Source organism: Salvelinus alpinus, chromosome 33, assembly GCF_045679555.1.
Source record: "Salvelinus alpinus chromosome 33, SLU_Salpinus.1, whole genome shotgun sequence".
Lineage (NCBI taxonomy): Eukaryota > Metazoa > Chordata > Actinopteri > Salmoniformes > Salmonidae > Salvelinus > Salvelinus alpinus.
Genome location: NC_092118.1, coordinates 802,680 through 825,570, shown reverse-complemented (window position 1 = coordinate 825,570; position 22,891 = coordinate 802,680). Strand labels below are relative to the sequence as shown.

Genomic DNA, 22,891 nt, shown 5'->3' with positions numbered 1-22,891 from the left:
CACCCCGCCAAACTTACCCTAGTAAAACTGACTATCCTACCGATCCTCGACTTCGGCGATGTCATCTACAAAATAGCTTCCAATACTCTACTCAGCAAACTGGATGCAGTTTATCACAGTGCCATCCGTTTTGTTACTAAAGCACCTTATACGACCCACCACTGCGACCTGTATGCCCTAGTCGGCTGGCCCTCGCTACATGTTCGTCGTCAGACCCACTGGCTCCAGGTCATCTACAAGGCTATGCTAGGTAAAGTGCCGCCTTATCTCAGTTCACTGGTCACGATGGCTACACCCACCCGTAGCACGCGCTCCAGCAGGTGTATCTCACTGATCATCCCTAAAGCCAAAACCTCATTTGGACGCCTTTCCTTCCAGTTCTCTGCTGCCTGCGACTGGAACGAATTGCAAAAATCTCTGAAGTTGGAGACTTTTATCTCCCTCAACAACTTTAAACATCTGCTATCCGAGCAGCTAACCGATCGCTGCAGCTGTACATAGTCCATCGGTATATAGCCCACCCAATTTACCTACCTCACCCCCCCATACTGCTTTTATTTATTTACTTTTCTGCTCTTTTGCACACCAGTATCTCTACTTGCACATGATCATCTGACGATTTATCACTCCAGTGTTAATCTGCTAAATTGTAATTATTTGATTTATTGCCTACCTCCTCATGCCTTTTGCACACATTGTATATAGATTCTCTTTTTTTCTACCATGTTATTGACTTGTTTATTGTTTACTCCATGTGTAACTCTGTGTTGTTGTCTGTTCACACTGCTATGCTTTATCTTGGCCAGGTCGCAGTTGCAAATGAGAACTTGTTCTCAACTAGCCTACCTGGTTAAATAAAGGTGAAATAAAAAAATAAAATATGAGGTAGTCACCTGGAATGCATTTCAAGGTGTGACTTGTTAAAAGTTAATTTGTGGAATATGCGTTTGAGCCAATCAGTTGTGTTGTGACACTAGGGGTGGGTATACAGAAGATAGCCCTATTTGGTAAAATACCAAGTCCATATTATGGCAAAAACAACTCAAAAAAGAAAAGAGAAACGATAGTCCATCATTACTATAAGGCATGAAGATCAAGCAATCCGGAGAATTTCAAGAACTTTGAAAGTTTCTTCAAGTGCAGTCGCAAAAACCTTCAAGCGCTATTATGAAACTGGCTCTCATGAGGGCTGCCACAGGAAAGGAAGACCAAGAGTTACCTCTGCAACAGAGGATACATTCATTAGATTTGACTGCACCTCAGATTGCAGTCCAAATAAATGCTTCACAGAGTTCAAGTAACAGACACATCTCAACATCAACTGTTCAGAGGAGACTGTGTGAAACAGTTCATTAGAGTTGACTGCACCTCAGATTACAGCCCAGGACTACCTGGTCTGATGACTCCTTGCTGTCCCCAGTCCACCTGCTGCTCCAGTTTCAACTGTTCTGCCTGCGGATATGGAACCCTGACCTGTTCACTGGACTTGCTACCTTGTCCCGGACCTGCTGTTTTTGACTCTCTCTCTACCGCACCTGCTGTCCCTAACTCTGAATGATCGGCTATCAAAAGCCAACTGACATTTGTGACCCGATTCAGGAAACTATGCGTATGTCGCAAGTCACGACTTCACAGGAGAGCTGTTTGAACATGAAAAATATTTTTTATTGAAAATGCGTTTTTTGGCAGAAATGCCTTCTCAGACATGTGAACTTTCATGCCATCTGTAAATACGAATAGAATTGTTAAATTATGGGCCTAGTTGTTTTAGCCACAGAAAAAGTGAGCAACCTTACCACTAGCCATGATTGGCTGAGATAATGAGTGGGCTGGACATACCGAGAGAAGAGTTTAGATTCGTCTACCACATTGCACACAACTGTCTATTGGAGCTGGTCAGTATGTTTAGGTAAACGTGTCGAACGCTGCTTTTTTAAATGTTTCGCGTAGTAAAACTGCATAAACCTAATATCAAGTTAAAGTGTTACTGTTAGCTGACTGGCTCGCTAGTTTCTGGAGGACCGAGTTTTGAAATCAGTGAAATTTGAGTATGACAGCTAAAGAGATGGAGAAAACACCAGTCTGGACTAAATCCTCAAACTAAGGGCAACCATGCATGGCATCAGACAGGAGACGCATCCAACCATGATGTATACTGGTAAGATAGTCTAGCTAGCTACATTTTCAGATATTACACATTTCTAGAGTTGTGATTATGGTCCATTGTTTAGCTAGATAGCTACATGTCTTAACAAAAGACTCCACTCTAATTTTGACAAAGTATTTTCATTTCAAGTTAAAGTGTAATGTTGGCTAGCTAGCTAACGTTAGTTGGCTGGCTCGCTAAGTAACGCTACGCCATGCGTTGGGATTGATTGTTTACCTAGCTAGCTACATTTCTTAACAAAATACTCGTCTTAGTGTGGCAGAGTGCAGAATAACTGATTCATTTTTGACCGCTCAACACCCGTTGAATATGTCCGGTGTCAGTAGACGTCAGCAACAAACTGTAATTCAATTGTTGCCAACAGCACAGTTAGTCACCAACACTTTGGATAACATAACTGCCTAACCAGCTCTGCTAGCGTGAGTAAAATGGTCAGACTGAGTGGGGTGCTCTCTCATTATGTTTCTGGAAGTAGCTAGCCAATGTTAGCCAGTTAGCTTGCGTGCTTGACTGTCGTTGTGAGGTCAGAGTTTTTGACACAAACCTACTTATTGGGCAGAACATCCAGTGTGCGCTCTGCATTTACGAAGGGACAATCTGACAACACAGTTGCTGTCACCAACACTCTGGATAGCATAACAGCCTAACCAGCTCTGCTAGAGCGAGTAATGTTCAGTGAGATGTTCTCTCTCTCTTAGATGTCTGTGTCTAGAGTTGTGATTATGGTCCATTGTTTAGCTAGATAGCTACATGTCTTAACAAAAGACTCCACTCTAATTTTGACAAAGTATTTTCATTTCAAGTTAAAGTGTAATGTTGGCTAGCTAGCTAACGTTAGTTGGCTGGCTCGCTAAGTAACTGTGTGTGTCTCCCTCACGACGCCAGGTCAGCGGAGTCAATCACCACCTTCCGGAGACACCTGAAACCCCACCTCTTTAAGGAATACCTAGGATAGGATAAAGTAATCCTTCTAACCCCCCCCCCCTTAAAAGAGTTAGATGCACTATTGTAAAGTGGTTGTTCCACTGGATATCATAAGGTGAATGCACCAATTTGTAAGTCGCTCTGGATAAGAGCGTCTGCTAAATGACTTAAATGTAAATGTAAATGTCTGGAAGTAGCTGGCAAGTTAGTACAGAACGGTCAGATCAACCCTTAAAGAGCTGGGTGGGGCTAAGGCTTAAGAGGCTGTGAACAATGCTGAATGGGTATAGACAAAGAAGGGCTCTCCAATAGTAGTACCAATACATTGATAGACAGTTTTCTCAAAAGTGAGTTTACAAGTTGATCAACTTTCAAAGCAGAAATACTTTTCCATTGTCTCCTCAAATGCAGTGTATGATATACCATGTTGTAGTTCTGAGTCTACTTTTATCCAATGTAAAAAACAGAAATTAAAATGTTGCTACATAAGACCGAATCCAGGTGCCGAGTCACATTTGCTCCTGAGGTGCTGACCTGTTGCACCCTCTACAACCACTGTGATTATTATTATTTGACCCTGCTAGTCATCTATGAACTTTTGAACATCTTGGCCAACAACGTCACAGCCGGAAAAGGACTGGCCACCCCTCAGAGCCTGGTTTCTTCCTAGGTTCCTGCCTTTCTAGGGAGTTTTTCCCAGCCACTGTGCTTCTACATCTGCATTGCTTGCTGTTTGGGGTTTTAGGCTGGGTTTCTGTATAGCACTTTGTGACATCGGCTGATGTAAAAAGGGCTTTATAAATATTGATAAAATATTGATCAGGCCTCCATGGTTGAATTGCTGCAAAGAAACCACTACTAAAGGACACCAATAAGAAGGAGATACCTGCTTGGGCCAAGGAACATGAACAATGGACATTAGACTGGTGGACATCAGAAATTTGAGATTTTTGGTTCCAACCGCTGTGTCTTTCTGAGACACAAAGTATGTGAACAGGTGATCTTTGTTCCCACTGTGACGCATGGAGGACATGGTGTGGTGGTGCTTTGCTGGTGACACTGTCTGTGATTTATTTAGAATTCAAGGCACACTTATCCAGCATGGTTACCACAGCATTCTGCAGCGATACGCCATCCCATCTGGTTTGCGCTTAGGAGGACTATCCTTTGTTTTTCAACAAGACAATTACCCCAAACACACAATCCAGGCTGTGTAAGGGCTATTTGACCAAGAAGGAGAGTGATGGTGCTGCATCAGATGACCTGTCATCCACAATCACCTGACCTCAACCCAATTGAGATGGTTTGGGATGAGTTGGACCACAGAGTGAACGAAAAGCAGCCAACAAGTGCTCAGCATATATGTGAACACCTTCAAGACCTTTGGAAAAGCATTCCTCATGAAGCTGGTTGAGAGAATGCCAAGAGTGTGCAAAGCTGTCATCAAGGCAAAGGGTGACTACTTTGAAGAATCTAAAATATTAAATGTATGTGTCTTTTTTGGTTACTAAATGATTCCATGTGTGTTGTTTCATAGTTTTGATGTCTTCACTATTATTCTACAATGTATAAAATAGTACAAATAAATAAACACCCTTGTGTCCAAACTTTTGACTGGTACTGTATGTGATTTACATCTTCAACAAAAGAGTCCAGAGAAAACATTTTGTATGATCTCTTATAAATAACTTTTTTTTATAATTTTTTTTTTTTTTTTGTTTCTTTGGCTTTCATTTTTATTGCCACAATGTTATGGTCACCAATAAGAATAGGAACTGATATTGTTTTGGAGCCAGCACTGCAGCATGGGTGAAGATATGATCAATACATGTGGATGTCACAGATCTAATACTATTGGTATACACTCTCGTTACAGGCATTAGTCACAGTTAGACGCTTCCTCTTGAGAGGACAACTAAATGATAACCAGTCAATGATCAGATCAGCAAGAAAATAGTTCTCTGTTTGCATCATTAGACCTTATCTAACCTCACACAAATTCTCCAGATGCTTTCGATAGCAGCACCCTAAAAGAAGAGGCTTCAGATGAGGCAGATGAACCTGCAACCACAGCACGTCTACTTCATGTCACTAGCTTTTGTCTGAGTTTTACAGGAATCTGGCTCTGAATATATACAGCAACATCTCCCCCGTAGACATTCCTGACTTTTCTATAGATATTTCCTTGTATTCCTACTGCTGTATCATCAAAGTGCTGTCTAAGTGAGTCTCAGAAATGGGTAATATTGTAACGGGCTTCCTCCTTCTCCGAAGAGGAGTAGCAGGGATTTGACCAAAATGCAGCGGGTTGTGAATACATATTGATTTAATAGACAAAACGGAAAAACACGACAAACACTTGAATAATTACAAAACAAATAAACGAATGTAGACAGACCTGGACACGAACTTACATACAACGTGAAGAACGCATGAACCAGGAAAACAGACTACATAAAACGAACGAACTAACAAAAACCGGAACAGTCCCGTGTGGCGTAACATACAGACACTGACACAGGAGACAATCACCCACAAACAAACAGTGAGAACAACCTACCTTAATATGACTCTCAATTAGAGGAAAACGCAAAACACCTGCCTCTAATTAAGAGCCATACCAGGCAACCCAAAACCAACATAGAAACAGCAAACATAGACTGCCCACCCAAAACTCACGCCCTGACCATCACACACATACAAAACAACAGAAAACAGGTCAGGAACGTGACAAATATATTCAAATGATCTAATATTAGCAAATTATTAATCTAATGAACTTGTTTTCTGAGGCTACATTCAGTACATTTATATGAGCTAACTTTAACCCTTTCCTGGGTAGCTTATCTCAAACTGAATTCATAATCATTATAGGTTGTATTTCAATAATTCTATTTCTGATAATTACAAAGAAGGAATTAATGGATTTTTTTAGCAGATTATGTTCATCTGATTCCTTATCTGGTTTAGCCCAGCTGCAGCAGGGTGCTCTATTCTTCATGCCAATTCTGCATAGGTGTGTTGCTGGACTGTTGGTCTCTGCTGATTGGGGTGTTGTCCTGTTAGGATGGGGAGAAGTGGGGTGGGGGGTGCTGTCCACTTTACAAAGGACCCGATGGTGCCGGGTGGTGTAGGGTGGAGCTGGCCTCTCTGGAAGGGGCCCAATGGTGTAGGGTGGAACTGGCCTTTCTGGAAGGGGACTGGTGGTGCAGAGTTGTGTTGGCAAAAGGAATATTTGATTTTTGTTGAGAATCCATCTGGAACTCATAGAGCACGCCCAAAGACAGATTGTCAGTTACCGAAGCCACAGGAACATCTGTTTCTCTGCTGGTGGCCATCCTCTCGGTAGTGAACAATGAATATATGGATATAGGAAGGAAGGAAGGAAGGAAGGAAGGAAGGAAGGAAGGAAGGAAGGAAGGAAGGAAGGAAGGAAGGAAGGAAGGAGAGTGTGCACCATCACTGTGCAATTATCTGTCTGAGTGATACTTTTCTGAATGGTTTATTTTTGTAATAACAACGGATTGTTTCAAAACTCAATAGTGACAGGCTAACCTCCCCTTGAAAACAGCAATTTTATCTCAACCCCTGTGGATTACCTTGCCATGTGCGCTACAAATTAAATTATTTCTGAAGCTGTTAACTGATGTCTTTGTGTTCACTTTTCCAACAATCGTTTTTAAAGCCTGCTAGTCTCACAGCTCATTATAAACAGTCACAGATAGGCTTACAGTTAAGCTCTCTTTTAGAGACAACATGCCTCTCATTTAGAATTTTCATCCTCATCATTTCTCTTCTGCATTTCTACATGGGGTACATGTCAATCACAGGAGGCTGCTGTGGGGAGAAAGACTTATAATAATGGACGGAACAGAGCAAATGGAATGGCCTCAAACACCTGGAAACCTGAACACCTGAAAATGTGTTTAACGTATTTGTTACGATTCCAATAATTCCGCTACAGTCATTTATTATAAATATATATTATTTTAAAAATTTTTGGAGGACACATATATTTTAGTTTTTTTTTACAGCTTTTCTGCTGCATATACATACATTTAAAATATACATTTTACATACACATTTTGCGTACACATTCTACATAGATGGTACTTTAAATACAGCAGTCACATAACATACATTTTTACCTTTCTAATCGTATAGTATACACAGATTGTGAGCTAAAGATGAAAACCTTTCCTACGAGTATTACTATATTATTTATTGACTCACTATGGCTAATTTTTCTAAGGTTAATTTTAAGTGAATGTTGTGATTTTTTTAACCATTATTGAACCTGTGATCAGAAACAAGCTACATAGGGACAATACCAGAATAAATGATTTAGTGATTCTGTCTCTTCGCAGCAAAATCTACAGAGCTGAGATTGTTGTATGCCCCATATACGTATATAGCATTCTGTTGGTGGCAAGAATTTTGTATAATAATTTAAATTGGAAAACTCTAACTGTTGAATCAAGAGTTGTTTCAAGTAATTGTCATATTATCTCCAATATATCGTCCATGTAAAAAAACCTGTCCGATCAGGATGAACCATATCTGGTAAAACCTTTTTTATTCTATGTGCCATGCATTTTGCCACGATTTTCGCATAACAACATGGAAATGTAAGGACCCTCCAGTTTTTTTATACTTACAACCTGGGTCATGTTTCAGTAGTAATGAAATCAGACCTTCTTGTTGAGTACCCGAAAGTCTACCACTTTTATAAAAGTAATTAAAACATGCTAATAATGGATGTTTGAGTACATAAAAAAAGGTCTGATGTACCACTACTGGTATAACATCAAGCCCTGCATTTCTATGTTGAAGATTCAAGAAAAATCTAGTGCATTTTTCAGTTTTTTTCATCCAATTCTCCTTTTTTAATCAAATAAATTACACTTGATCGTTCTTGAATAAGTACCTCCAATTCTTTTTGTTTTTTCTCTAACATATTTTGTGCCTCTAGTACAGTTTCCATTACCATCTACCTGCTCTGTTACTTCCTCTATTTCCTTTATTAGTCTAATCTCATTTGACCTAAACTACTTTGTTTTAATGATAAGTATTGTGTTTAATGGCCCCTAAAAGTACATTTAAAAGTGTCCCATACAATAAGGGGATCTGCTGTGGGATCTGTGGTGTGCAGAAAAAAAGTTAGTTATGAATTATTTTGTTTTAGTTAAGAACAAATTGCCTTTCAATAGGCTTTGATTAAATTTACAATATCCCCGTCCACTGGGAAATTCTGTAAGAGTCAGTGGTGGACAAAGTACCAACTTGTCATACTTGAGTGAAAGTAAAAATAGATTAATAGAAAACAATAAGTAAAAGTGAAAGTCACCCAGTAAAATACTACTTGAGTAAAGTCTAAAAGTATTCAGTTTTAAATATACTTGACTATCAAAAGTATGTGATTGCAAAAATATACTTTTTTTATGGGTACTCAAGGGCACAGTCCAACACTGCGACATAATTTACAAATGTAGCATATGCGTTTAGTGAGTCCGCCAGATCAGAGGCAGTAGGGATGACCAAGGATGTCTGAATCAGATCATTTTCCTTTCCTGTTAAGCATTCATAATGTAACGAGTACTTTTGGGTGTCACGGAAAATATATGGAGTAAAAAGTACATTATTGTCTTTAGGAATGTAATGGAGAAAAAGTAAAGGTTGTAAAAAATATAAATTGTAAAGTAGAGTACAGATACCCCAAAAACTACTTTTGTGGTACTTTAAAGTATTTTTACTTAAGTACTTTACACCACTGGTAAGTGTTATATGGAGGCCAATTAAATGGTGGTCCGATTGCATTCGGTCTCCTATTAATCGTTTTTAAAAGTTTTGATGCCATCAAGAATGAGACCAGGAAATAATCAAGACGGCTCAAATCATTACCACGAGCCCGTTCTCCCCAATTAGTGGGCCTCCAGCCATGTTACTGTCATCCTGTCTATTCAGATCATTTCTTGAAAGAAAAGGCAAGGGGAAGGAGGCCACTAAAAACTTGAGATGCAGCCATTGTGTTTATGGCTTATGACATAGTTTGTCCATAGTTGCTACATGCCATATATTGACTGTATATCTTCTCCCTTTAGATATCGGGTGCCCTGGAAAAAGGAAGTCATGTGACCGCCCGTACCCCGAATATAACCCTTATTTCACGTGGAGCGTGGTGGTGGCGGAAAACCCCTGGGAAGAGGGGAACGAGAGGATGGAAAGGAAAGGAGGAAGTCCACAGGGCTGGGAGGAAGGTATGAATAAAGGTATCGCAATTCCCTCCGAGCCGGGGAAGTACCTTCTACATAATTGTATCTTTCATTCAGTAATTTCTAAATTATACAGGAGTACCGTGTCCATATTACGGCAGCCTCAGTCAGCAGGACTTAACTGGAGGCATTGTCTTTCATACACGGGTGACAACCAACACTCATACCTAAGATTATTTTCAGAAATGCTATGTGCTTGTTCAGGAATAACTCTAATTGGAAAAGCTGCATTTGTGTTTTTTCTACAACCTTGGTTCAACCAATACATTTGACAACAGTGGGGCTACAGGAGAAAAGTGAATAGATAATTTCACACTATGAGAACACAAAAGCAGAACCATACACTGCTGAAAGTTAAAAAGATTTGCTTTTAATTGGGGGAAACCTTCAGGTAGAATACTACACGACATGCATCAAAGTTAGACTCTACATTGAGTATACAAAACATTAAGAACACCTTCTATTTCCATGACATAGACTGACCAGGTGAATCCAGGTGAAAGCTATGATCCCTTATTGATGTCACTTGTTAAATCCACTTAAAATCAGTATAGATGAAGGGGAGGAGAGAGGTTAAATAAGGATTTTTAAGCTTTAAGGCAATTGAAACATGGATTGTATATGTGTGCCATTCAGAGGGTGAATTGGCAAGACAAAAGATTTAAGGGCCTTTGAATGGGGTATGGTAGTAGGTGCCAGTAGGTACTCCGGTTTATGTCAAGAACTGAAACGCTGGCAGGTTTTTCATGCTCAACTCAATATTAGGAAGGTGTTCCTAATATTTGATCTACTCAGTGTATTTCAGTGTTATTGAGATACCTTGAATAGTCTCCCTTTTGAAGAGAGGTAAGAATGAGTGAGTTGTTTGTAAAATGAGAAATCATCTTCTTTCAGTCCATTTCCAGAAGTGATGTTGAGATTAGAAGTTGTACATTTACTTACATGCTTTTATGATTGTTATCGTGTCCCCCCCAAGTACCTGGGTTGAGACATATTTTTTATTGTGGATAAGGAACTTGTCGGGTAGCAGGGAGTTTAGATCCAATGCTCTTGGTAATACATTAAGTGGTTGGGGGTTGGCTAAACAAAGGAAGGAATTTAAAATGCGTAATCGAAAGCGAGAAAAAGAGAGAGAAAGTGAGAGCCGGTGGGATGGTCAAATAAATCAATGTCTGGGTAGGTCCTGTATGACTCTGTCTTCTATGTTTTTTCATCTGTTCATCTGCAGAACAACTGCGTCCGAGTCCACATTAATCCATAAAGCATTTGTCTAGAAAGTTTAAGCATGTATTTCCATTTCAAAAGGAGGGATAGTGATGGAATGAGAGAGAAAGATTAAAAATAGGAGTGATGGTGCGAGAGAACGAGAGAGAGGTGTGTGTGTGGTGAGGGTAAGGGATTGATGCATTCATTTCTGTTTCAGAGAAGCAATTGAGTGATGAAATGAGAGAGTGAAAGAGAGAGAGAGAGCTGTGTGTGGTGGGGGATTGGGGTCTACAAAGCTTCCTCAGTCAGTCAGGTGGCACTTTGTTCCGGGAATTACAAGCTCTTGAGGCACAACTTCTGCACTTCAAAGGAAAATCTAAAAAAATCTCAATACAGTCCAGACACCTCTCTCTCTCATTCCCACTTTGAATCGCAACAATTGCCTTCTAATGTGTGAGGGTGTCCGGAAAGTCTTTGAAATTGCAAGGTAATGATAGCAACTAAAAACAACCCACATAAAACAGTCCAGACAAACATAATGGCAAATTGATCAAAGATGGTATCTCATAAATGTTTAACTGCAGATACATTCTGAGTTTGTTTTGCCACAGTGGACCAGAAAATCAGACACAACTCATTTAATTTTCATGAAATGTCAATGACGTTCTGCCCCTGAACAAGGCAGTTAATCCACTGTTCCTAGGCCATCAATTGTAATTAAGAATTTGTTTCTAACTGACTTGCCTAGTTAAATAAAATGTACAAAAATAAATAAAAACCCGACATGTGGTTGGCCTAAGAGGTAGTTCATGATTTTGGGGTAAGAAGCCCCATTTGAGTAACGAACAGTCATTGCTATTGAATCATATCAACATTTGGTAGGCCTATGAGGCAGCAGATTTTTTTGGGTAAGAAGCACCCTTACAGTAATGCACACAGTCACATCCACATGCGGTGGGCCTAGGAGCTAGCTCATGTTTTAATAAGATTAAGAAGTCCCCTTTTGAGTAACCAACAGCCATTGCTATTGAATCACGTGGCAGACCTATGAGGTAGCTAATTCTTGGGGGACAAGAATCATCCTTTGAATAACGCACCGTCATAGCTATTGAATCTCGTCGTCTCGGGACACGCTTGACCGTGGCATTGAATATTTACGCAAAGCTCAGATGAGAATTTGTAAACTCCTATACCTGATAGGAAACATAATTATTAATGCTCTCTGAAACAGGGCCGTGCGCAGGCCTTTTGGGGACGTGCAATTATATAAAACATTTTGGTACCTCAAAAAAGAATTCCCGCAACCGCGGTCAACGCCACATTGAGCAGTTATTACAAGAAGAGAGGAAAGCAGCACAATCTGACTTGTAAAGTGTTTAATACATGCATCATTTGATCCAGTTCAAAATGGTTTTGTTAACCTGTCTAGGACTGGAACCCCGTTCCGCTAGCGGAACCCCTCGCCAACAGCCAATGAAATTGCAGGGCGCCAAATTCAATCAACAGAAATCTCATAATTCAATTTTCTCAAACATACAAGTATTAGACACCATTTTAAAGATAAAATTCTCGTTAATCCAACCACAGTGTCCGATTTCAAAAAAGCTTTTCGGCAATAGCAGAACATATCATTATGTTAGGTCAGCAACTAGTCACAGAAAGCATACAGCGATTTTCCAACCAAAGAGAGGAGACACAAAAAGCAGAAATATTGATGAAATTAATCACTAACCTTGATATTCTTCATCAGATGACACTCCCGGGACAACATGTTACACAATACAAGTATGTTTTGTTCGATCAAGTTCATATTTATATCCAAAAACCTCAGTTTACATTTGGCTTTGCCTCCAAAACATCCCGTGAATTTGCACAGAGCCACATCAAATCACAGAAATACTCATAATAAACAATGATAAAAGATACAAGTGTTATTCACAGATTTAAAGATATACTTCTCTTTAATAACTTCTTGTCAATATGGGGGCGCTGTTTTCACTTTGTAAAAAATCGTGCCCAAATTAAACTGCCTCGTACTCTATTCTAGATCGTACAATATGCATATTATTATTACTATTGGATAGAAAACACTCAAGTTTCTAAAACCGTTTGAATTATATCTGTGAGTAAAACAGAACTCATTTTGCAGCAAACTTCCTGACAGGAAGTGAAAAATCTGAAATCGAGGCTCTGTTTCAGGGCCTTCCTATTCAATTGTTTAAAATCTATGGATATACATGCACTTCATACGCCTTCCACTAGATGTCAACAGGCAGTGGGAGGTGGAATGGTGTGTCTAGCTTGATCTGAGGTCGAACAAGAGCTCTTGGAATGACGTGACCACTATTTCCTTTGTCTACCAAGGCGCGGGAAGGACATAAGCATTGGCTTCTGAAAAGCGTTCGGTATAGACGGCTAATATCTCCGGCTTTGATTTTATTTGATACATGTGATAATATCATCGTAAAGTATGTTTTTTCAATATAGTTTTATCAGATTATTCAACGTTTATCGGGAGTTTTCCGTTCTCTGCGTTAGGTGAAGATGGACATCTTCGCGCCACTTGGCTAGCTTTGGTTGCTAATTCGACAGGAGAAGAGGACATTCTAAAACCAAACAACGATTTATTCTGGACAAAGGACTCCTTGTACAAGATTCTGATGGAAGCTCAGCAAAAGTAAGAACCATTTATGATGTTATTTCATATTTCTGTGGAAAATGTTTAGTCCTATTTTCCTTCCTTTTTGCGGGCGCTGTCTCGCTATAACGTAAGCTGTTTGTTATGGTAAAGTTATTTTAAAAAATCTAACACGGCGATTGCATTAAGAACTAGTGTATCTTTCATTTGCTGTCCAACATGTATTTTTTAGTAAAGTTTATGATGAGGTCTTTGGTCAGATTAGGTGACTGTCCAAAATATCTCCGGATAATTTGGTGAATCGATGCTACATTCACAACGTATAACCACGGTTTGCAGCTCAAAATATGCACATTTTCGAACAAAACATAAGTGTATTGTGTAACATGATGTTATAAGACTGTCATCTGATGAAGTTGGTCAAGGTTAGTGATTAATTTTATATCTTTTGCTGGTTTTTGCGAATGCTATCTATGCGGTGAATAAATGCGGTTGTGTGTTTGACTATTGTGGTAAGCTAATATAATGCTATATTGTGTTTTCGCTGTAAAACACTTAAAAAATCTGAAATATTGGCTGGATTCACAAGATGTTTATCTTTCATTTGCTGTACACCATGTATTTTTCATAAATGTTTTATGATGAGTATTTAGGTATTTCACGTTGCTCTCTGTAATTATTCTTGCTGCTTCGGTGCTATTTGTGATTGTAGCTGCAATGTAAAACTATGATTTATACCTCAAATATGCACATTTTCGAACAAAACAGATTTATTGTATAACATGTTATAAGACTGTCATCTGATGAAGTTGTTTCTTGGTTAGTGACTAATTATATCTCTATTTGGTCGGTTTTGTGATAGCTACCTATGCGGTAAAAAAATTGTGAAAATATGCGGTTGAGTCTTTTGCTATTGTGGTTAGCTAATAGAAATACATAGTGTTTTCGCTGTAAAACATTTTAAAAATCGGAAATTATGGCTGGATTCACAAGATGTGTATCTTTCATTTGCTGTATTGGACTTGTGATTTCATGATATTTATATGCTAGTATTTACTTGTGGCGCTATGCTAGGCTATGCTAGTAAGCTTTTTACTGATGAGGATGCTCCCGGATCAGGGATGGTGATGAAGTAGAGGTTAATGAACCCGCTGTGTCAGATTTAAAAAAAACTTTACGGAAAAAGCAAACCATGCAATAATCTGAGTTCGGAGCTCAGAGACCAACACAACCCAAGAAGATATCCGCCATGTTGGAGTCAACATAAGTCAGAAATAGCATTATATATATTCACTTACCTTTGAGGATCTTCGTCAGAATGCACTCCCAGGAATCCCAGTTCCACAATAAATGTTTGATTTGTTCCATAAAGTCCATAATTTATGTCCAAATTACTCCTTGTTGTTCGCGCGTTCAGTACACAATCTAAACTCACGACGAGCTGGCAGGTCCAGGCAAACGTTCAGATGAAAAGTCATATTACAGGCTGTAGAAACATGTCAAACAAAGTATAGAATCAATCTTTAGGATGTTTTTAACATAAATCTTCAATAATTTTCCAATCGGAGAATTCCTTTGTCTTCAGAAAAGCAATGGAACAGAGCTCGCTCTCACGTGAACGAGCGTCACGAGCTCAAGGCATTCTGGCAGACCTCTGACTCATTCCCCTCTCATTCGGCCCCACTTCACAGTAGAAGCATCAAACAAGGTTCTAAAGCAACATTACCCATATCCCAATGTATCTTCAATAGGGAGTGAGTTGAAAAAATACCAACCTCAGATTTCCCACTTCCTGGTTGGATTTTCTTCTCAGGTTTTTGCCTGTCATATGAGTTCTGTTATACTCACAGACATCATACAAACAGTTTTAGAAACTTCAGAGTGTTTTCTATCCAAATCTACTAATACTATGCATATATTAGCAAATGGGTCTGAGGAGCTGGCAGTTTACTCTGGGCACGCGTTTCATCCAAACGTGAAAATGCTGCCCCCTATCCATAACAAGTTAACCTCTCTGGGATCGTTGGGATGCTAGCGTCCCACCTCGTCAACAGCGAGTGAAATTGCAGGGCGCCAAATTCAAAACAACAGAAATCTCATAATTAAAATTCCTCAAAAATACAATATTTTATACCATTTTAAAGGTAATCCTGTTGTTAATCCCACCACAGTGTCCGATGTAATAAAGGCTTTACAGCAATAGCACCAGAAACGATTATGTTAGGTCACCGCCAAATCACAGAAAAACACAGCAATTTTTCCAGCCAAAGAGTGGAGTCACAAATAGCAGAATAATAGATAAAATATATCACTAACCTTTGATGATCTTCATCAGATGACACTCATAGGACTTCATGTTACACAATACATGTATGTTTTGTTCGATAAAGTTCATATTTATATCCAAAAATCCCAGTTACATTGGCACCATGTTCAGAAATGCCTCCAAAACATCCGGAGAAATTGCAGAGAGCCACATCAAATAACAGAAATACTCATCATAAACTTTGATGAAAGATACATGTTTTACATAGAATTAAAGATAAACTAGTTCTTAATGCAACCGCTGTGTCAGATTTCAAAAAAGCTTTACGGCAAAAGCATAATATTCAATAATCTGAGTACAGCGTTCAGCCACAAAAGCAAGCCATACAGTTACCCTCCAAATTGTGGAGTCAACAAAAGTCAGAAATAGCATTATAAATCTTCACTTACCTTTGCTGATCTTCGTCGGAATGCACTCCAAGGACTCCCACTTCCACAACAAATGTTTGTTTTGTTCGATTACATCCATATTTATGTCCAAATACTTCCGTTTTGTTTGAGCGTTTAGTTCACTATTCCAAAGGCAAAATCCAGACAAAAAGTCAAAAGAGTTCCATTACAGTTTGTAGAAACATGTCAAACGATGTTTACAATCAATCCTTAGGGTCTTTTTATGATAAATCTTCAAAAATATTCCAACCGGACAATAGCGTATTCATTACAGAGGAAAAAGAAGGAACGGCACGCCCGCGTGACCGCGCAGTAAACAACTAATTGGCCACAGCTTAGTCCACTTGTTGAAACAGCTCTTATTTGACCCCCTTCCACAATAGAAGCCTCAAACAACTTTCTAAAGACTGTTGACATCTGCTGGAAGCCTTGGGAAGTGCAATCTGGCCCCATAGACACAGCATATTGGATAGGCAATCACTGAAATGAAACTACAAACCTCAGATTTCCCACTTCCTGGTTGGATTTGTCTCAGGTTTTCGCCTGCCATATGAGTTCTGTTATACTCACAGACATTATTTTAACAGTTTTGGAAACTTTTGAGTGTTTTCTATGCATATCATAGCTTCTGGGCCTGGGTAACAAGCAGTTTACTCTGGGCACCTTATTCATCCAAGCTACTCAATACAGCCCCCCTTTCCAAAATAAGTTTTAACAATGATCAACACAATTCCAGTCAAATTTGAAGATTGTAAGAAATACTGTAGCCTACCATTACTATATCCAACCCAACTCCATGTGTTGCCACTATCATGTATACCAATGGTTTTCAAACGTTTTGACTCGCAACCCCCCAAAAAGGGCACGTTGGAGATTGAAAGGGCAAAGGGGCATGTGCTCTGCACAGGTAGAGCCCTATATGTGCACCTGCCTGCCCTGAAATCATTGTAACACTTGCCTCTCTTGCAAGACTCCAGAAGAATCATGCAAAAACATTCATGACTCTTACTATTCCAACTGTTTCCGAATCTTCCAAACTCAACGTTTCTCAAAGACAGTTGAAGGTAGGACTTGTGCCGAACGCAGAAATGTACAATTGTAATATTACATGGATAAATTACATGAGGAGGATGTCGTTGTTAACTATGTGATTCAATTAATCCTGTAACCATTAACTCAGCAACCTGGGGCACCATGGGAAAATTTTGTTAAATTAATATCAGAATATATCGATTTCATAGCATTCACTAATTTGATTAATTTCCTCATAAGTCTCATTCTGAACGTCGCATAATTCGTAAATCTGCACAAACCCGGGTCTCACTAATCATTCCGTACTACACAAATTGAGTTGAATATTTATTTACTAACAAGCTAAATTATAATATAAGATACACATACACAAACAGTTTAGGTTATTGGTTAGAACTTCAAACAATGGCAACAGGTCCCTAGCGGACCAACACAATATGACACGTGTTACACACAAGAGGGAGATTTAAAGAAAGAGAGAGAGAAAAGCAAGAGAGAAAAGCAACACTCGGATGCATTTGTAAACTATGCTTAGTTTAGCACTAACACCTTGCCCCGAACTGCCGCTCTTATAGGTCAAAATTGTAATGCATGTATATACGTGTTGAATGTCTCTGTTGGGTATTTCTGATGTTCGGGTCTTTCGGCTTCAGGTGTATGTCTCTGATTGTCCACAAGATGTCACAATGCCCTTTCTCTTGGTTGTCTGTTTCCTTGCACTCGTTCTGTGAGACTGGGCTTCTGAGGAGGCTAATCAGCCGTGTCGACACATCAGCATTGTAATGGAAGCACTGTGTGACTAATCGTGGACCCTAGCTGCAGCGTGTGGTTCTCTAGTCTGATATGTAATTTCTTAACTCACATGTTTTATACCCCAGGGTAGAAAGGGACATTCCCGTCTTCAAGACACGCTCTCTGGGTTCCCTAGGGTGTAGCTAGTTACGAGGCAAGGTATCACAAATGGCTATGATCTCGTTAGACAACTAAAATCACAGCCTCATCATAAAAAAAACATTCTCTTTGATGTAAACATCATATACACATTATGAAAACTCTTCAAGTTACAATGCTTTCGTTATAACGCCCTCATTTAACTTTTAATGACATTACTAAATCGGCATTCATTTTCATATTCCATTTATCTTGTTACCACAATTTTGGCTGATGGAATATATTGTCCCAAAGTCCATTTATTGCATGTTACAGTTCTGAGGTAGACTCTCCCTAAGGCACACACAGACATTCCAATCCCCAACTCTAAAGGAAGAAGGATTAGTCTGCGGCCTTAGAATTTACGATGGGCATGAGGTGTCATGAACCCCCACCCACCCCCACCCCATCAATCCCTCTATAACTCTTCCCCCCTGCGGGAGGGAGAGATATCGCTGTAGAACTGTGATCCGCTGTAACCTGATCCTCACAGGCCAGTCATGACAATGATAAAAAATGTGGTACTTAAAGTTATCTGACTTTAAAACCACAGCCAACTCAACATTGTTGCAGCAACCGCGCTGCAACAATAAAAGTCATGTACATGTGGGTAACAAAAAAGGGAGAGCACCTTACATGGTTGAAGGTAAAAAGAAGCAAAGTACAAAGAAAGTATATGTGCATAATCACCTCAACCCTTTAGATCTGGCAGAATGCAGTGGGCGTGCTTTGAATGATTAGACGAAGCTGCCGTCTCAGTGTATTCTACCAGTGCCTGCAATTTATAGGGATGAAAATAAGGGATGAATAGTTCAATGAATATGATACGGGGAATGCCAGATCTATTTACTCTTCCATTATTCTCCGGTGATGGTAAACTTTGAGGCTGTCAAACTTCATTGCCTTCATGTGGGGATACTGGGAACCTGTGATTCATGGCAATACTGTCTTGGTGCTTTTAAGTGAGGGCAGTGGGTAACCTATCATGCAAAGGTTGATGAAGCATGGATGTGTCTTTTGGGCCATCGGAAGTGTGCAATAGCTTTGGCATACATCCAGTGCATTCGGAAAGTATTCAGACCCCTTCAACTTTTTTTCACATTTTGTTACATTAGTCTTATTCTAAATGTGATTAAATAGTTATTTTTACCTCGTCAATCTACACACAATACCCCATAATTGTAACGGTTTACCTCTTCCTCTTCATCCGAAGAGGAGGAGCAAGGATTCGACCAAAATGCAGCGGGTTGTGAATACATAATGATTTATTAAAGCAAACGACGAAACACGAAAACAAACACTTGGAAGGATTACAAAATAACAAAAACGAACGTAGACTGACCTAAACCATGAGAACTTACATATAACACGAAGAACGTAGGAACAGGTACAGACTATAACAAACGAACGAACAAACGCTACAGTCCCGTGTGGTGCGCAGACACAGACACGGAAGACAACCACCCACGACAAACAATGTGAAAACACCTACCTTAATATGATTCTCAATCAGAGGAGATGAAAACCACCTGCCTCTAATTGAGAACCATATTAGGTACCCATTAACCAACATAGAAACAGAAAACATAGACTGCCCACCCAAACTCACGTCCTGACCAACTAACACAACAAAACTAACATAAAACAGGTCAGGAACGTGACAATAATGATAAAGCAAAAACAGGTTTTTAGAAATGTTTTCAAATGTAGAATGAAACGGAAATATTACATTTACATAAATATTCATACCCTTTACTCAGTACTTCGATGAAGGACCTTTGGCAGCGATTACAGCCTCGAGTCTTCTTGGGTATAATGCTACAAGCTTGGCAAAACTGTATTTGGGGATTTTCTCCCATTATTCTCAGCAGAACCTCTCAAGCTCGATGAGGAGCGTCGCTGCACAACTATTTTCAAGTCTCTCCAGAGATGTTTGATCGGGTTAGAGTCCGGGCTTTGGCTGGACCACTCAAGACTTGTCCCGAAGCCCCTCCTACGTTGTCCTGTTGGAAGGTAAACCTTTGCCCCAGTCTGAGGTCCTGAGTGCTCTGGAGCAGATTTTCGTCAAGAATCTATTTGTACTTTGCTCTGTTCATCTTTCCCTTGATCCTGACTAGTCTTGCAGTCCCTGCCGCTGAAAAACATCCCCACAGCATGATGCTGCCACCACCATGCTTCACCGTAGGGATGGTGCCTGGTTTCCTCCAGACGTGACGATTGGCATTCAGGCCAAAGAGTTCAATCTTGGTTATATCAGACCAGAGAATCTTGTTTCTCATGGTCGGAGAGTCCTTTAGGTGCCTTTTGACAAACTCCAAGCAGGCTGTCATGTGCCTTTTACTGAGGAGTGTCTTCTGTGTGAGATGTGAGTGCTGCAGAGATGGTTGTCCTTCTGGAAGGTTCTGCCATCTCCACAGAGGAACTCTGGAGCTCTGTCATAATGACCATAGGGTTCTTGGTCACCTCCCTGTCCAAGGCCCTTATCCCCAGCTTGCTCAATTTGGCCGTACGGTCAGCTGTAAGAAGAGTCTTGGTGTTTCCAAACTTCTTCCACTTAAGAATGATGGAGGCCACTGTGTTCTTGGGGACCTTCAATGCTGCAAAAAAAATGTTGGTACCCTTTTGCAGATCTGTGCCTCGGCACAATCCTGTATCGAAGCTCTACTGAAAATTCCTTTGACCTAATGGCTTGTTTTTGCTCTGACATGCACTGTCAACTGTGGTACCTTTATATAGACAGGTGTGTGCTTTCCAAATCATGCCCAATCAATTGAATTTACTACAGGTGGACTCCAATGAAGTTGTAGAAACATCTCAAGGATGATCAATGGAAACAGGATGCACCTGAGCTCCATTTGGTGTCTCATAGCAAAGGGTTCTGAATACTTATATATTTATTTTTATTATACATTTTCAAACATTTCTAAAAACCTGTTCTCACTTTGTCATGATGTGGTATTGTGTGTAGATGCATAAGTAAATTTTTTTATTTAATCCATTTTTGAATAGGGCTGTAACGTAACAAAATGTGGAAAAAGGGAAGGAGTCTGAATACTTTCCGAATGCACTGTATATTCATACACTTCTAGATACTGTATCTAATTGTTGGGTAAAGGGAAACTACTTGACTTAAACCATTTTGCTCTTCGGGGAGCATAGACCATTCACAAAAATCGAGTTTGGTGCTGAGTGTGTTGTTCAGTGTTCTTTCAAGGTTGATCCTGTTTCTTTTTGTTCTGCCTCCACAGACCTTCTCCAGCTGTTCCTGGGTCTTCCCGGTTTTCTTTTTCCCTGTGGCTTCCAGGTCAGAGCTTGTCTGGTCGTGTTGGTGGGTGGTTTCCTCAAGGTGTGCCTGATCCATCCCCATTTCCTGTGTTTTTTTTAGGTTTTGCTTTGTGTCATTTTCCAGAAATCTCTTTGTTTTGTATGGTGTTTGGCCAGTACATTCTTTGGAGACTACAGCTTAACTTATTTTCTTATATACCACTGAAAGTATTCAGTAAATGCACCCCACTTTCAGACAGCACAATTCTTAGAGTTAGTAATTCTACTTTAAGGTTCACCAATAACTTCTTATGTTTTTACTGACTTGGCACAGAACAAAGCCTACATCTCTTTGAAGCCTATACTGATTTGGTTTGTCCTGGAGTAAGTACTCTTAACTGACAGCTAATCCCACTCAGGGGGTGGAACTCTTTATCCACACTAGCAAATCTGGGTTTAGCGTAGCATGCTAAGTGACCGCACCACACCCCGCTCTGCCCCAATGGGTGATCTGAGAGGTGACGATTTGCCATATTAGAGATGCTGCTAATGCAACACCTTGGGGCAATGATGCCCTTGACCAGGCGATTAGCATATGGGATCATGGGGTAGAATTCAGATTATATTGGTTCATGTTAAGGCTGTGTGACTGCAAAGGCTGGGTCCAGTGTCAGAAGGCACCAGGAAGTGTTTGTCCACAGTGGTGAACAGGTGGCAATAGGAGACATTGGCTTAAATCATAGCCAGGCTAAAGGTGGCAGTGGGGAAATCTGCATAGCCTGTCAACTAACCGTACAGCTGTCTTTGAGCCAAATACGGCTGGTGTGGCGACTAGAGCAGATTACAAATGAATCACCTATGTCAAGTATGGAGTCTGAAGAGGTTTCAATGGGAGTTCAGATTTAGAAGAGATCAAGCCCGATAAGAAAGATAAAATGATTTCCAAAGCGGTTGGCTTCTCTCACGACCCCTCAATTTGAGAGGGCCGTTCTCAATTCCACATTCCACATCTGGCCCCCGCTGTCACTCACACAGGATTAGTGTGAACATGATTACACATGATTTTCACTCACACACGTCGAGACAAAAAGGCATCAGCTGGCCTAGAGGGGGACCTGCAGGGTAGAAATATCCAGTAAGCTGCTTGTTTGCCCTGGCCATTGATTTGTTTGTATTCAACGGAGTTCCCCAAAAGCCAGCTTTTTTTGTTTTGAATGGGGACTGGAGCAGAGTGTGAAACTTCTCAACCTTGCTATGCCAAAAGGGAAGAAAGAGAGAGAGAGAGAGCGAGATAGAGGGGGGAATAAGGACGTGAAGGTGGGTGGCTGCATCTATTTTCCTAAACCTGCTGTGTTATTGCTAGATTATCTTCAGGGCAGAACCCATGAGCTGGAGAATTCAACACATTTTTCACATACTTATACCTTTGTCAGTCTGCCTGTAAATACTAAGTGACTCAAATATCAGATTGAAGTGACTCAAAAATCAGATCGGGGTCTTGTGACAATATAGCATCGGAACTGACGGAGCATTTTCTAGGGAAACAATTATCCTGGACTCATTGAGGCTGTCCTAATATGGATATCGTACTTGTGCATACAGGCTAGACACAGACACACACATTCTTGTTTGCAATGCAGGCCTTTACATCTTTAAAAATGTAATAACGTACCTGCTAATGTGGTGACATTATCAAGCATTTTCTGCAAGTGAATTTGGATGTTTACTGTGAGGCCTGGGATC

General features: G+C 40.1%; 1 protein-coding gene across 1 annotated transcript in view; it reads left to right on the top strand.

Moving 5' to 3' along the window:
* LOC139563184 (ALK tyrosine kinase receptor-like) overlaps positions 1-22,891 on the top strand; it is an 819,033-nt gene that overhangs the window by 338,465 nt on the left and 457,677 nt on the right. Inside the window, exon 3 of the mRNA XM_071381520.1 lies at positions 9,193-9,348. Coding sequence (XP_071237621.1) covers positions 9,193-9,348 — 156 coding nt within the window. The remainder of the gene's footprint in view (positions 1-9,192; positions 9,349-22,891) is intronic.